This window comes from Poecilia reticulata, chromosome 14 (genome assembly GCF_904066995.2).
Source record: "Poecilia reticulata chromosome 14, P_reticulata-male-v2, whole genome shotgun sequence".
Taxonomy (NCBI): domain Eukaryota; kingdom Metazoa; phylum Chordata; class Actinopteri; order Cyprinodontiformes; family Poeciliidae; genus Poecilia; species Poecilia reticulata.
Genome location: NC_088843.1, coordinates 8612084 through 8628776, shown reverse-complemented (window position 1 = coordinate 8628776; position 16693 = coordinate 8612084). Strand labels below are relative to the sequence as shown.

The 16693-nt window shown below is 39.5% G+C and overlaps 1 protein-coding gene across 1 annotated transcript; it reads right to left on the bottom strand.

The window, feature by feature from the left end:
• Positions 1–438: 438 nt before the first annotated feature.
• LOC145554922 (hemicentin-2-like) lies at positions 439–16612 on the bottom strand. The gene is made up of 20 exons (XM_081615832.1): positions 15247–16612; positions 14529–14882; positions 13282–13557; positions 12686–12961; positions 12200–12487; positions 11865–12122; positions 10913–11188; positions 10319–10594; positions 9092–9352; positions 8755–9012; positions 7827–8105; positions 7141–7416; positions 5441–5713; positions 5100–5357; positions 4724–5014; positions 4271–4627; positions 3955–4077; positions 1784–1808; positions 1592–1683; positions 439–1457 (listed from the first exon to the last, which is right to left on the bottom strand). The coding sequence occupies exons 1-20, from the start codon at positions 15314–15316 to the stop codon at positions 1387–1389; spliced, it is 4638 nt and encodes a 1545-aa protein (XP_081471958.1). The 5' UTR covers positions 15317–16612; the 3' UTR covers positions 439–1386.
• Between the last annotated feature and the right edge of the window lie 81 nt (positions 16613–16693).

Sequence of the window (16693 nt, the reverse complement as noted above, 5' to 3'; positions counted from 1 at the left end):
TCCAGTCAAATCCTATTTGGGACTTTTAGAAATTGGAATTTTCAGAATTATTAGAAACTGAAAACCGTCGTTTTGAGCTGGAAAACATACATTGTTTACGTTCTGGGATTTAATACTAAACTATTTGTGAACCTACATCCAGTCTTAGCATAGCTAATACAGCCAAAAGCTCAAAATAACTCACCATGTCTGACCATGAAGGTGACCTGCATCTGAAGGAAAATTCATCCTGTGTTAGTTGGGATCCAGTTCACTGCAGAGAGGGATTTAGAAACTCCCAATTCCTTACCAATGCTTTGCTGCTTCCTTCTTTAATTTTGTACCTATAAATAAGCCAAGCATGTTTTCATGAATCATGTTTATTATAATTCAAAAACTACTCAAATCTCACTTACAATTTAATTTAGTGTCATTATAATCTACACAATATCTATTTTTATTCCTTGTTTTGGCCTTTGACTCGACATTTTGTTTAACATATTTGTTATGGAAAACCAGAATTTAGAGAACCCATAATTTCAATAATTTTCAAATCTACTCATTTGGCAATATGAGGCCAAATGAAAAAAATATTTTAAGAATATTGGATTTTGCCAGACCACAAGTAATTAAAATGGTTGGAAACACACCTCAGGAGACAATAACACATTCAACTTCATAAATGACATTTCAGATTGTGTCATAATCTGAAATTATAGCGCCTTAATCTGAAATTTGAAAGTAAAAGCATTAGTCTTAAAATTGAGAGGGAGGAAGTCTTCCTTATTTTAATGTCATTTTCCAGATTCAGTACAGAAAAAAAACATTTAATAGAGATTAAATGCAAAGAACATCTAGTGTAAAAATGCTAAACGTTATGTAAAACTGACTGTTGATTTAAATAAACATGTTTAATATGAATTGAGCATAACTTAACCATTTTTAAAAGCATACATGTGTTATTTTGAGACACAGTCTTGGAGATAAGTTTGCATGCTGTAAAAATAAAAACACACTTTTAATGTTTTGGGAAATAAACATAAAACCTTATTTCAGCAAGTTGTCAATTATTTGTAAAGGCTAAATGACACAGAGTGGTGAAGAACTGTGAAAAAGCTAATAGTAGCGTAATTACACATTGCACAGGTGACATTCAGACATATATCTTTCTTTTTTCTGAATTCTTACATTTCATCATCTTCTGCAGTTGTTAAAAGCTAAATTAACTACCTAAACAAGCAAATCATTTCTTAAAATAAATTGTTCATAGATTGATAAAATGCTTTGGTGTGACAAATCAAGCTGCCTACAGTCTATAAAAATAATACGAGATTTAATAATACCCAAATGATTTAGATTCACACAGTTATGATCTTGTAGCTGGTGCAGACAGCGGTTAAAGGCTCATTACGTCTGCAGTGGGAGATGCTTTCCTGCGGCGAGAGAAGATGATGCCTTTGGTTCTGCTGAAGTTGTACCTGGAAAAAACAGGGTAATATTTCTACAATCCCTTATGAACGTTCAAGACTGTGCTTTACTGTCCTGTTTTTATAGTGTGATCACATTTAGGCTCTATCCTTAGATTGATGTGTTTGTTATGACTTTTTCTTGCCTGATCCAGTAGAGTTATCTAACCCTCCATCTGAGTCGGCAACCACCTCATCCTCTGGGAAGTTAATATTTTCTCTGGATTGGCTGTGCTTCCTGGAATAGCAAGAAAAAACAAATCAAATGTCTTTACAGAGAATCAGGTAATTAACTAAAGCTGCCTTATTTGTCTAGAGATAAATGCTTAAATACTCACGAGCCAAAAAGCATTGCATGTAGTCCTGATGAAAGAAAGCAAAAACTGTTAATATAGCACCACACATTTTAGTGTCTATATTAAAGTGACTTCAGAATTTTGCTTTAAGGCTTCTACTGCCTTAAAACAACTCCAGTCTCAAAAATGTTATGGGGTTTGAGCAAATGGTATTTTGGCATCCAATAGCATCTTGTTTGCATTGGGTAGTTAAAAACAGAGAACCCCTCAATTGTTGACATAGAAATTGGAGGTTGGAGATATTACATTAGCAATAAGCTTCCTGTGTGCAACACATGCTGTTAGCCGAACATGTTAAACATATTAAGTCAGAACAGATGTCTGATAGAACGGTAAATCAGGGTAAAAATAAAACCAAATGTCTTTACTTAACACACTATTTTTGCATTTTACATCCAAATCACTGTTGGCAGATAGCCTCTAGCGTCCACTTCCTGTATAGCTAATCATTAGTTTATTTGCTAATAAACACGCAGTTTTAATGCGACAATAGTTAAAACATTTCTAAAGTAATGCTTGCATATTCTGCTTTAAATTTTTTAGGACTTGAGTTTTTAAAGACAGTAAAAGCCTGCTTTGGTCTTGGTCCCAAGTCTGCTAGCCATGAGCTTTAGCTAGCACTACAAATGTATCTGGACTTGTACTAAACCAGTGTTTTTCAACCACTGTTCCAGTGATCGTCAGGTGTGCCGGGAAATTATTCAATTTCACTACGGTACCGTATTTTCCGGACTATACGCTGCTACTTTTTTCCTAAACGTTGAACCATGCGGATTGTAGCCCGCTGTGGCTTTTCTGTGGATTTTTCTTCAACCACCAGGGGGCTCTCTAGCAGGAAGTGAATCATTAGAAGTCAAAATAGTAAATCAAAGAAGAACGGCTAATTTTCATTTAGAACAAGCACATGCTAGCAGCAGGCACGACGGAGAAATGTTTTCAAACTCATATCATGCAGCTTTTAAGTTGAGGGGTGTCGATCTGGCACTACAGGAGGGAAATAGAGCCGCTGCATTTAAACTCGGTGTGAACGAAACCATGGTTCGGCTTTGGAGACGGAGTGCTGCGTCCAGCAGATTTATTAGAACGCTGCCCTCTGCTGGGTCCTAATGGAAAACCTAGAGCAGCTTCCAGTTTTTATTTTATTTTATTGAAGGTGCTAGTATGGTGCGCTCTATAGCCCGAAAAATACGGTAATTGGTTTTAAAAGATTTTTTGAAAATGAATTGTCTGCAAATAATGCCATCTTCGAGTGTCTGCTGTAGCAGTGACTAGCGGCGTAATCATGTAATGTTCTTACCACTAGATGGCAGTAGGTACAGAGCATTTTACATTAAAACGAGAATTAGTGATGCACGAATGTTACAGGTAGCGGTGAGAGCATCGAATCTAGAAAGACTGTGACGACAGTGATGGAAAAGACAGTGAAGCTCAGCAGTAGTTGGAAAGAGCATGAGTCCATTTCCCACAATATATCTGTGTGAAATTGAGCTTCTCTAGTCTGGTTACTATAAAAACTAAAACCAGAGAGACAGAGATGTTGAGGAAGAGCTTTGTCTTTCTACAATTTCTGCCAGGAAATCAGATCTGTTTTCATCCAAACATGCACAGGTTTCATACTAGGTGGGTAAAATATACAGATATTGACATTTTGTACATGCAACTCTTCATATTGTAACAGTGAATATGAAGTGAAATGTTTCCCAAATATTATTGCTTCTTTCAGAATAAGAATTATTTTCTGTATTCTGGCTATAAGATGCTTGTGGATTAGTTTGTAAAACACTTTGAAGTTTTCTACAACTTCTTTAAATTTAACACCACAGTGTTGTGGCTGTACAGGTGTATTTTTGAAGTGGATATGTTAAGTGCAATTTGAAATAAGAAATGTAAAATGTGATAAAAATGCATTTTTGTGTTTGATTCCTATTCAAGAGACTTTGATAAGAATGACTATATATAGGCGGCTACAGAGTATCTTTATTTCCATTTTTAGTTGGTGGTGTGCCTCGGGATTTTTTCAATTAAAACAGTGTACCTTGACTCAAAAATGGTTGAAAAACACTGTACTAAACTAAAATGCAAACAGAGTTTTTGAGGACAAAACATATTCAGGGCATAGCTTTTTCAAAGAGCCATTAATGTGTGAGACTTACGAGGATTGCTATCCCGGTTACGTATGATGAAAACAAGCAGCAGTACAGTAGGAATGGCTGCAAAGAGCATCCCACCAACAGCTGCTCCAACCACAGCAGGGTACATGTTGTCACGCAGTTCCACTGCAAAAACATCACAGATGCACAAAGATTAAATATTAAACATAAAAAGTTTTTTCTCAGTGAAAAAACTCCACAGCTGTACCTGTCTCACCAAGTGTCTTTTCAATCAATCACATTCACAGACACTTTCGCTGAGATAAAATACGTTTGACCCTCAAAGACCACCAGGCTTTCTAAATTTTCTCTTTGCTACCTGGAGTCCTGGCTACAGACGGGTGTCCGATGGTGCGGTGGTTGATGGGTGTTATGCGGAACTGGTAGGTAACGGTCGGAGTCAGTTCTCGAACTGTGTGACTCCTGCTGCTTGGATCCTGGATGATGGTACGGTACCAGTTTTGCGAACCAATCCTCTCCTCCGTCTGCAGCTGTGAAATATTGCTGCTCCCTCTCTTGTTTGGTCGCTCAGACACCCACTGGTGCTCCAGGTGGAAACCAGTCCATCCTCCAGTCTCCTCCGTACCGTCGACCTGCCACTCCAGCTCCACCTCGGTACGCTGTCGGCTGTTGTACGTCGCTCTGATCAGGGTGGCATTGGGCGGCATGGGATATTCTGATGCAGAGGCAAAGCAAAACAAAATGTGCCCTCAAAACTGGTCTAATAATATCAGTTATAAAATTTAGAAAATCCAGAGTAAGAGATTCTTACTCTGGACCACCAGAGTGATGTTGATCTCAGCGCCTCCCACTGCGTTTGAAGTGGAGCATCTGTACTCTCCGCTGTCCTGCATCTCGTCGGTTTCTCTCACAGTCAGGTTGGCCCATGCAGGCGTTCGCAGCAGCATGTACTTCGAAGTGTCTTGGACATCCACGCCCTGATTGTTGAACCAGGTGATTTCATTGGCTGGAAGGTAATTGGCTCTCAGATTGCAGGTGAGCTGAACGTCACTCCCCTCGAACACAGAGATGACTCTGCGCTGCGTCAACAACACAGGGGCCTCTGAAAATTAAAGATATTAAGTATTTTTTAAAACCAAAATCGCTTCTGCTGTTTACCGTTTGGTACAGTGATCGTAAGGACTGACCCAGTGTGAGCCTGCAACTCTTTGCTTCCACCAGAAGTGGGTGTTTAGCATAGCAGGTGTACGGTGTCCCACTTCGGGCCGTCCCATAACGGAGGACCAGGATGTTGGAGTTTTCTTGTCCTCCTTTGCTTTGGCCCCCTGGTCCCTCCCACCACACTAGGGCCTTTGGGGCCCCTCCGTCCCAGGAGCAGGACAGCATCAGGTATTGCTGAGTGTTTGTGACGTAGGTAAAACACACCGGTTCTGCAGGGGGAATGTCTGTAAGGAGCGGAAAAAGTAAGGTCTTAATTTTAACAACAACTTTTCAGTATTGACTATTTCTTTTTTATGTGTGAACCTACATGTACGCGTGCTGCATTCTGCTTGCTGTTTTCTGGCCGGATGTGCCCCGATGCAAGTGAACAAGCTGTCGTTATTAATCCTGCCTTCAGAAGGCAGCAAGATGGCAGCACTGTTTTGTAGATTTGTTTCCAGTTCTGTTTCTGCTTTTATTACATCCCCAGTCCAGCGAAGGGACGGGGAAGGGAGTCCACCAGACCATGAGCAGAGAAAACTAAGAGACGTATGATTCTGAGCCGCTTCCACAGAGCAGGAGGGGGAGCCAGCTGGAGGGTCTGTGGGAATTTAGTATAGATCAGTAAATTAATGAGTGAGTCAGAAAAAACATCATGTTCAGTTGAGTAAATGGTTTAGGTTTTCTTTTACCAACTATATGAGATCTATGTCATGAATGTGTTTAAAATGATCAAAAATCACTTTATGAGAAATAATGGGAATGGAAATGAGTTAGATAAGCACATCAGACAGGGAGGTAAAATTGGGGGGAGGAACTCTATGGCACTACACTTGCACTTTACCTCTCACTGTTCATGGACAGATGCATCTCCATGTACAGCGTCATTTTGAAGTACTGGGTTCAGATCTTATTTGGCAGGCTGAAATCACTTTGGGTCATTTCCCAGTTATAAATGTTAAGTTCCACAAGGCTCTATTTTCAGACCACTGTTAAATAGCAAGTTTTTTAACATATATATATATATATATATATATATATATATATTTTATTTTTTTTACATTTTGGACTTTATATTTTTGTGTCTCCATGAGTTTTTTACAGTTAAGTAAGTACATCATGATAACGAGTGGGAAAGACAGAGATAAGTAGATTAATCGAGGTTAACTTTGGTGTTGGTACCGTTTCAGATTTAAGTTTTAGTTTCAGCAGAAAGTGTGTTATTAAATCAGGCTACTGCCATCCTTAAAAAAAATCCTACAATAAAGAGTTTCCTTTCAATAAACTGTTCTAAGAAAGTACACAAGGTGAAAACAGGAGCTAGTTACATCAGGAGTAGATAAAAACAGCCAAAGTATCACTTTGACTACGTTCACATTGCAGCATGAAGTGACCCAATTCCGATTTTTTTGTCAATCGGATTTATTTATTTATTTATTTTGCGCGGTCGTTCACACTTCCAAATATGTGCGACCTGTATGTGTTCGCCAGTGTAAAATGCAAACGACTTGAAATTGTCTCGCATGCGCAGTAGAGGGCGCAATAATGTCACACACGCGGAGCGTGCTCAGTGTTCTGCCAAGTGGTGTCTGCGGAAGTAAACGTGGATGCTAACGGTGGAGCATCGTTTACGATTTTTAACTTAAAAATTTAAAGTTGTTGTCCGACCAGAGCCAGCATATTAACAACTTAATCCTCATTATAATCCGTCATGGTTGTTGTTTTTCTTCCCGCTTGTACGGAATAGGGATGTTTGTCGAGTATAAATGCAGGTCAGGTCGGATGAACGCGACCTGGCCATTAGGATTCAGGTCACATTTGAAAAGATCTGATGCGCATTATCGGATATTCAGGTAGCCCGGGTCGCATTTGAAAAAAATACAACCCGTGTTGTTCAGACAGTCATAAAAAGATACAGGTCGCATTAAGGCGAAACAAATCAGAATTGGGTCACTTCAGGCTGCTCAGAATTGTTACCATGGTTTCCATTTATGTGAGTGCTGGTTCAATGTCAGAGGTCACACTCACAGTAAACAATAAGGCTGACGGTTTTCCTGGAGCGCGTATTCAGGTGGGAGTTTTGCGCCAAGCAGGTGTAGTCACCAGTGTGCACACGGAGGACCTTGGCAATGGTGTACTGTGGCCCGGTGAACACCTGGGAGTTGTTGTAGAACCAGGTGTACTGACTGGCTGGATTGGACTGGGCTTGACATGACAAAGAAACCGGCTCAGTTTCCAGAGCTGAGAATCCTCGATCTGTTACACTGTATGAAGTCACATCAATCTGAGGAACATCTGGGCCAACTGAGAAAAAAAAAGAGCGTGAACACAGTCAATTGCTGAACGCTATGCTCAATATAGTAAATTAGCTTCTAAAAAAAGCACAAGATATGTGAAACTTATTGGTAACTTATCTAGAGGCTAGCTTTATGAAATTTACAAAGCAGCATTTTGTAGAACTTTACATTTTCAGAATTTACATGATAACTTGATTTTGTTCTGTGGGGAACCGCTCTGTGTTATGAAATTATGAGAAAAAAATCTATATGAGAGCTTCTTTGTCAAAACTTGGTAGGTAAATGTACTTTCTTGTAATTTTTATGGATCTTACTGTTTACTTCCAATTAAAGTTTCATAAAAGTATTAGCTTAAAAAACAGTTTGTTAAGATTATAAGCTCCTTCTAATAAGTGCACATAATTTACAATTACTTACAGATAATGTCCAAAAACACCCAGTCAGAGTTTTCAGTGTTGAGGAAGTTGCTGCCTACACAGCGGTACCGGCCGCTGTGGCTCCGGTTGACGTTGCTCATGGTGATATTGCTGCTGTTGCTGCCCTGAGCAAATGTTGTGATGCCGCCTCTTTCAATTTCACGCTGCCACACATACTGAATGGGCTCAGTCCCATTTTCCACATTGCACTGCATCTTTACTGTCGCTCCTTCCACTGGCAGTGTGTCTCTTATCAGAACCGATGGTTTACTAACAGGGACTGTGAAAAAACAAATCCAGCAACAAATCAATCAAAAGCTCACATTATGTATGTGAATATTTTATGTGGACTTGAGTGCATTTCAAAATATTCACATAACAGAGTAAAGCAGTGGTTATACATTTGTTTATAGGTCAGGTTTTGACTTGGTTTTTAAACTGACTGTAGCTGATACATTTATGACAAACAGGTTATAAAATGTTATTTAAGTAGAATAAGTAAAAAATTATCATTTGTATTTTTGTGTCTTACTAGAAATTATATGTCCCTGTGAAAAAATATACACACACTGACAATTTTACGTTGTATCAACACAAATTTAGCAACCATTTTCATCATTGTTAAACATTAAATACTTGAATGTGCAAATCTACAAGCACATTGAGTTCCAGTCTTAAGATGGCAATGCAACTTTAAATGCTCTGCTTTTGTTATGCTTTATATTGTTGCAGTTCCTAATGTTTTGCAATTAAATTGAAGTGATTGTTTCTTCTAAATTCATGTATATAAATGAGAATTTATGGCGTTTCGCTTCACATAACAAGCTCTGTGATTTTGCCATTACAGAGATACATGAAAATTGAACTTCACCAGCAAAATATATCTAATTCCCAAATTATTTATGCTGCTTGTGACCATGAGAACTGACCCAGTGTAAGTCCACAGGTTTTTGTTTGAGTCACAAGCGGGTGTTTAGCAGAGCACACATAGGCCTTCCCAAACTGAAAGGCGCTGTAACGAACAGTCAGAACGTTGGAGCTCTCTTCTCCGTCTTTGCCCTGACCACCTGGACCTTTCCACCACAGCAACGCCTTTGGGAGCCCTCCAACCCAGGAGCAGGACAGCACCAGGAACTGTTTGTCATCCGTCACATTGGCGAAACACACAGGTTCTACAAAGGGGATATCTAGAGCAGAGGGAGTAACACAGGACTGAATGACTTACTTTCTCTCATTCATCACTTTTATTTAGCTTTCTGGACTCACATGTGACCGTGCTGCAATTCATCTGTTGCTTTAGAGCAGGATGGGAGCCGTGACAGGTAAACAAGCTGCTGTTAGCAGTTAAACCTCCAGAGGGCAGCAAAACGTCTGTGCCCAATGGATTTACTTGTCCTGCAGGGATCACGTCTCCAGTCCAGTGAAGGGATGGGGAGGGGAATCCACCGGGCCAGACGCAGAGCAGCTTCAGTGAGGTGTGATTCAGAGCCGGCTGCACGGAGCAGACGGGGGAGCCGTCAGGTGGATCTGCAGGGATTAAATGTGTACAGTAAGAAGTGAGTTACTGGGGAGGGAAGTGCACTATAATCATTTATGCAGATTCACTAACATAGCTTATGTAGATAATTTAATAATTTCCAGCTGTAGGTTGTCAGAACAGCAATCATCTACATGATCCCATATTCTCTACTGCCTGCATGGGTTAAAGACCATTTAAATGTTTTATGTGGCAAAAGCTAGAAAGAAAAAAATACTTCTGAGTCTAAAATAATTTTATTGAATCATGATCGAAAATAAAGTAGCAGATGAATCTGTCATTAATAAAATCAATTGTTATAGGTATGACTTAGAAAATATTGCATATGCTGTCTCACAATGAGAGAAAAATCTGTGGGGACTAATATATAAAATATATAATCATTTCATTCTTAAGATTTCATACTCATCTGTGAAACTAGGAGAGTCCTTTCAAAGATTTGTTGAAAGTTACGTTTTGAAGTGATTTCTTGTTAAATCCTTAATAGGCAGTTAATATCTGCAGCAGATAACTGTATTAATGTCCTATCTGAGTGTAAATATGTATAAAGTAGACTTTAAGACTGAAAGTAACAGTTTGTCCAAGTTGGGCCAAGGCCAAAGTGAATTTTCATCATCTTAAAACTGCTAAAAATATTGAAGTTACTCTGCAATTTAATCAGTTAAGCTATTGTCATAATGCATTGGGCAGTTATTTGCCTAGGAAATAGAGATGGGAGGTGCTAGGGCATCAATAATATTCACGATTGAAAATGTATTGAGAATGAAGAAAGCATTTGATAAAACTATTTGTGAGTAAAATGTATGAATCTGCATGAAGTGGTTAAATAAAAAACATATTAGGGATTTTAGTTATTATTCAAATCATCTTGTGATGACAGAAAGATGCCAATGTACTTTCTTGCTTTGAGGACTGTCAGTTCTGAGGAATGATCTGAATCTTAAAGTCCCACTTACAGTAAACTGTCATGGTGATGGTTTTCCTGGACTGCGTGTTCAGGTAGGAGTTTTGTCCCACACAGGTGTAGTCACCAGTGTGCAGACGGAGGATCTTTGTGATGATGAGTTGCGGTCCAGAGTACACTTCAGAGTCATTGTGGAACCAGACATAGCGACCGGCTGGATTGGACTGGACTCGGCATGTCAGTGAAACCGTCTCATTCTCTAGCGCGGTGTAGTCCCGCTGTACAACACTGGATGGAGCCACGTCTATCTGAGGAACATCTGGACCAACTGAGCAGAAATAACATGAACATTGTTAAGATCAATGCTGTCAATCATCTAACAGCAGAATGGGTGCATTTTTAACTTGTGGAGTGTTTTGTCCTTCTGGAAGGTGAACCCAGTCCCAAATCCTTTTGCAGCCTCCATTAGGTTTCCTTCCATGACTGCCCTGTTTTCAGTTCATTCTGACTAGTTTTCCTATATAAATTATATAGAAGGTATCTCCTGATAAAGTTGTGGAGTACAAAGCAAATAAGGCAAATTAAGAACATTTAACACAATATGCAGAGCACAGGGAATTTATACAGTGGATCCTTTACTACTTACATGTGACGTTGAGCCATAACTTTTCTGAGCTCTCTATGTTGACAGCGTTTCCTGCAGCGCAGCGGTACCAGCCAGTCTGGTTACGGACAATGTCTGTGATATTTATTAAGCTGGTGCTGCCCTGTGCAAACGTTGTGAAGTTTTCATTATACAGTTGATGCTGCCACACGTAATGTATTGGCTCAGTCCCATTCCCAATGTTGCAGCGCATCCAGATAGAAGATCCTTCCTTTGGGGATGCATTGCTCGTCAGGAGCAACGGCTTACTGACGGAGACTACAAAGAAAATGAAACAGATGTAGGGAGTCAGAAGACAATGTAGTGTTCAGTGAATGAAGAGTTTTTATATAATTATTTATGGTGTGTATGAAACTGGAAATTTCATTACTGAGCAGGTATCTGACACTTGGGGTCAGGTTGGCCTTTCCAAACACCCTTTACAATGTCATTCATTGTGAAAGAGAGACTGTATTGGCTGCTTAAGCTTCTTGTAACTCTGTCGTGCAACGTGCTTTGTACACTGTATTGTACACATGTTCAGCTGCTGTACATGAGAAACAGCAGGTGAAAAACAATAATTAAATTGAATGATGTTCAAAGCAAAATGTTTTGTGTATGAAGCAGGAGAATAGCTTTTTCTGCACTCCAATTGGAAAAATGTAAGTTTAGTCTGTGTCTTCAGTAAGAAAGGTGTTCAGAACCAAATGATAAAGGATTTATTTAAGAATCAGAGTGATGCTAATCACGACCAAATGGTTTTTCTTGAGTGATGAATTTCAGGGACAAAAAAAAAAGTTATTATTTAAAAAAAAGACAATTAGCATGTTGCATGTAATGAAACTTAAAAAATATATATTTACAAAAAGATAACTGTTTGCAGGTTTCTCTGCACATTTCCAAATTCATTGGAAGTAATAATTGATTGTTTTGTAGAGCGAAGATGAGCACTGACCCAGTGTGATTCTGCAGGTCTTTGCTGCAGTCAGGAGTGGGTGTTTGGCATAGCAGGTGTAGGGTTTCCCACTGTAGGCTGCCCCATAAGGAAGGAGCAGGATGTTTGAGTCTTCTTGTCCATCCTTGCTTTGGTTTCCTGGTCCTTCCCACCACACCAGTGCCTTGGGTAGCCCTCCATTCCAGGCGCAGGACAGCATCAGATACTGCCTGTCATTGGTCACGTTGGTGAAACACAGCGGCTCTGAAGGAGGGGTATCTGGTGAAAAGAAAAAAAGAGGTGAAGAGAGCAGGTTTTCTGTCCAGTTAGTTGTGAGAGATTATTCTGGTTCTCACAGCTACGTGTGCTGCACTGTGTAGGTTGTTGGAGAGCAGGATGGGAGCCGCCGCACGTGAACAAGCTGCTGTTACGATTCAGCGTCTCAGATGGGAGTGTCATGACGTTGGTAGTTAGACGAGGTTGTTGTTGCCCTGTGTCGGCTTGTTTTTGTCCTGCCTTTATTGGGTCTCCGGTCCAGTTGAGGGTCGGGGAGGGAAATCCTCCGAGCCAGGAGCAGAGGAGCCTGAGAGCCGTGTGGTTGAGTGCAGACTCCACAGAGCACATAGGGGAGCCAACTGGAGGGTCTGCAGGACCAAAAAACATGTTATCAATAAATTTGTAGTGAGTTAGAGCTTAAATTAAGAGGTGTGTGTGTGTATGGTTATAGTTTTCAGGATGTTTGGAGTAAAATTTTCTAACATTGAAGAACTTGAGACTGACAACAAAGATTAATGTGGGAAAGTGATGATTAATGAAATGTTCTGGTCAAAGGTCACACTCACAGTAAACAGTCAGGCTGAGGGTTTTACTGGACTGGGTGTGGAGGTGGGAGTTCTGGGCCACGCAGGTGTAGTTGCCAGTGTGGCTTCGCAGGATCTTGTCGATAGCGAGGAGTGGCCTTGTGGAAATTTTTGAATCATTGTAAAACCAGATGTACTGACTGCCTGGATTGGACTGGGCTTCACAGTACATGGAAACAGTCTCATTCTCCAGAGCGGAGTATCCATGCTTTGTTATACGGAATGGAGTCACATCTATCTGAGGTTCATCCGGACCGTCTGAAGACAAACGATATGAGCAGAGTGTCAAAACGTAGGTCAGAGATAGAGAGTCTACTCAGAACAAATATGCTGCATTTTTTAAACAAACTTTAGAAAACTTTAGAGGTCTCTCACTGTCGTGAGAGTAAAAAATTATGTTTGCTTGATAATAAATTTTAAAAAGTTTTCAAAATTATTCTAAAAAAAAAAAGAAAGAACCTGTCAGAGTAGAGAAAAAGTTAAAGTGGAGCAACAAACAGGAGGAAAGCATTTTGATGCAATTTTATTTTTTTATCTGCATCTAATCTGCACCTAGTTGGAAAATCCAAAATACTTACATGTGACATTCATCAATAAGCGGTTAGAGGTGTCATTGTTGACAGCATTGCTGACTTCACAGTGGTACCAGCCAGTGTAGTTTCTGCTGATGCTGGCCACAGTGATGATGCTGCTGTTGTTCTGCGATAAGTCAGAAATGTCTTCATTGACACTTTCATGTTGCCACTTGTACCGAAGCGGTTCAGAACCATTTTCAACACTGCAGTTCATCCATACTGAAGATCCTTCAATTGGAGAAGCTTCACTCATCACGAGATACGGCTTACTGACAGGAACTGTATCGAAAACATAATCACAGAAGGCAATGATTTTAGAAGTGCAACACTGTAGATTTCATTTGTAATTTTTATACGGAGTCATTTTAACCTGAATTTCTAAATAACTTGCAGGAAACATCATTAATGGATTTGGAGCTATAGCTTGATGTTTCTCCCTTGCCTAGTACTCATGTGTCAGTGCTTTTAGTTTAACGTTTTGGTTTCAAACATTGTGCCTTTGGTGCTAACTCTGTGTTTTTTGCCAAGGTTTTTTGCCACCAGACACACAGACCTAAAGATCTTACTGTCTAAATATTTTTGGAAAAACGTAGCAGGTGAATTGCTGAACTTAATTATGATTTTGTTCAGAATCATTCACCTGATGAAATCTGTTACTACAAATTGTTTACAATCTACTAGAATGCTCCTGAAAAGGCTCATGTCATGACTCAGTCCCTTCTTTAAAATGTTTATATGCTGGCACTGTCTACACTAAAGAACCCAAACTGATTTCACATGGAATGACCCACCGAGCGCTACCAGAACCGGGCCCTCATTGCTTGATTGTGCTTGATGAAGTCAACTTTAAACCTTTCAATACCCTCAGCGGGAAAACGTGAAACTGGTTTCTTCTTTTTGGAAGGGGTATTTCTACTACCAGCTGCCTTTGCTTAGACAGTGATTGGGATAAATGGCTGCCATGTTTTTTTTAAGCTCGATGTTTACCAGAAAAGACAATTGAGGTCAGGGGTTCTGATTGCCATTTTATCTGCTAATCTCAAAAGTTAATCTCAAAGTATTGTTCTTGGAATTTGTTCACGTTCTCCCAGGTTGGGAGTTAAAAATGTGTGATTTTTACTAAACGTGGTCTTCATCTGTCACCTCTGTTGAAGACGTTGTCTGTTCTCAGAGGTTGTTCAACTTGATATCCCTTTATTGTAATAGGATACCCTTCTAAACATAGTCATACCTACAGGTGGGACTCTTACCTTGGACAGTCAGATGTACGTAGTAGTAATAAACTATAGGCTCATCTTCAATGTCATAGAAAGCCTGACAGGTGAACAAGCCATGTGCAGCCAGAGGCAGTTTCTTGATGCTTATTGATGCCGTGTTTGGGAGGATCATCACTGGTCCGACCATCTCAGCTAGCTTCTGGATCCTCGGCCCTTTCCCCAAATTGTAGAGCACCGCTTTGATGGCATCGGTGCCTGGCTCAGTGAAGCTCCATATGTATAAATCAGGCAACGCTGATCCACATTCCAGAACCACAGCTTTGTCCACCACCCCATACACACTGGCCTCCCGATACACCACCTCTCCAGTGTGATTTATCTGAAGGGCTGAAGGAGAGAGATAACACCACGCATGCATTTGTGTTCATGTGTGTGAAGGAAACAAAGATGGAGGTGTAATGTACCTGGCCTATGTTCAGCTGAAGCCAGGATTAATTACACATATGCACAAAATTTTGTTTTACATATATATATTTATATATATATATAAGCTTATAAGTTTGAGTCTCTGTATATGCCACAGATATTTAGCATTAGTTTTGTTCCCTACACTACCAATGTGTACCATGGTATTATTTTTTAGTCATGAGTAAACTAAAAAAGAATAACATATGAACTTAAACAGAAGTGATCTTTTGCAGTTGTGAAATTACATGACAGAGACAGATATATAGATAGATAAAACTCTTACCGCATGTTGCTAAAACTAATAAACTTGTTGAAAGAAATATAAATTCCAGCTCTAGCACTCGGGCCACCATTGTATCATGATGATTCTTAGTCCACCAAGAAGTTTAATCCAAAAAATGGGGAAGACATTGAAGGTTGAAGCTTACGGACACCAAAAAGAAAATCCACTTTCTAGTACATCCTTTCTGCACTAGAATTGTGTTTCTTTGTCTCTCTGGTCCAAATTATTCTTCATGATTGCTGAAGGCACAAAGACTAAATTTAAAAACTTGATTTTACCTCGTCCAGTCTTGGTTTTCCTTTTCTCTGCCCGTCTTTCCTTTCTTTTCCTTCAGGGTTAGGATAACACGGGGATCGCATGCTCATCTATTATGCAAGACATTTGCATGGGTGAACGGCTCAGACTTCTACACACACATACTCATGCATAAATGCACATACCTGCACATTACCTAACACCAGCAGGGTTGTTTGGGGCGAACATTCAAAGTTTCACCTGAATAATTAGGAATTTAAACTGGATTAAAACCTATTTCATAAAGGCATGCAAACATGAATTAAACATCTGAAAAGGCACATTATTTAAGGATTCAGACCTAGATTTGTGGTCAAACTTAAATTTTGTTTAACGATACAATAGATCACGATAAACTATAGTGTCAGCTCAATCTCAACAAAACTATTTTAGTAACAGTTACTATTTATTTAACATGCATTTCAACCCCCTTTTCTCTGACAGTCCTAAAAAAAATCTAGCTCAATAAATAGTCTTTTTTGTGTGAGTTAGTCTTCAGTCTTAAGCTTACATCATATTTATTTTTGTAAAATCATGTCAGAATTTTTTTTAAACTGGAGTTTCGTAATTCATTGTTGAATCCGTCATCAGTAAGTGAAGCGTTCACCACAACTACAAACCTTTCTAGACATGCTACAGAGATGACAGTATTAATCTCCCCACATTTCTGATGTGTTCTTGATGTGACAGTCTTTTACCATTTCTGTTACCTGTCAGATATTCTACCAGCGATTCCAACAACATATAAGATGTTGCTCCAACAAGAAGGAAACCTTAACAACAGATGCAAGGTAACAAGGTATTCAGGAATTGTTGCAAAGCATGGTTAACCTTTCGGTGACAATGCTAAACTTCACATTAGCAATAAAAGAGAAATGTTCACACAAACCCTCTGAAAGTCTTCCCAGGTCTTTAAACCATCCATCCGTCCAACCGTCCAAAAAAAAAAAAAAAAACTGACCATGATCGCATCAATATTCTAAGGAGAAAAGTTAACAATAAATGCAGCAAAACTGCCTGGTAGTTTAAAAAGTTGAACATAATTATTATTAATAATCTGAGTTGCAAAATAAGCAGAGATTCCCAATCAGACAGAAAAGGAACCCATATTCTCTTTGCGCAGAAACGCTCCAGCCTACAATCTTATTAGGCC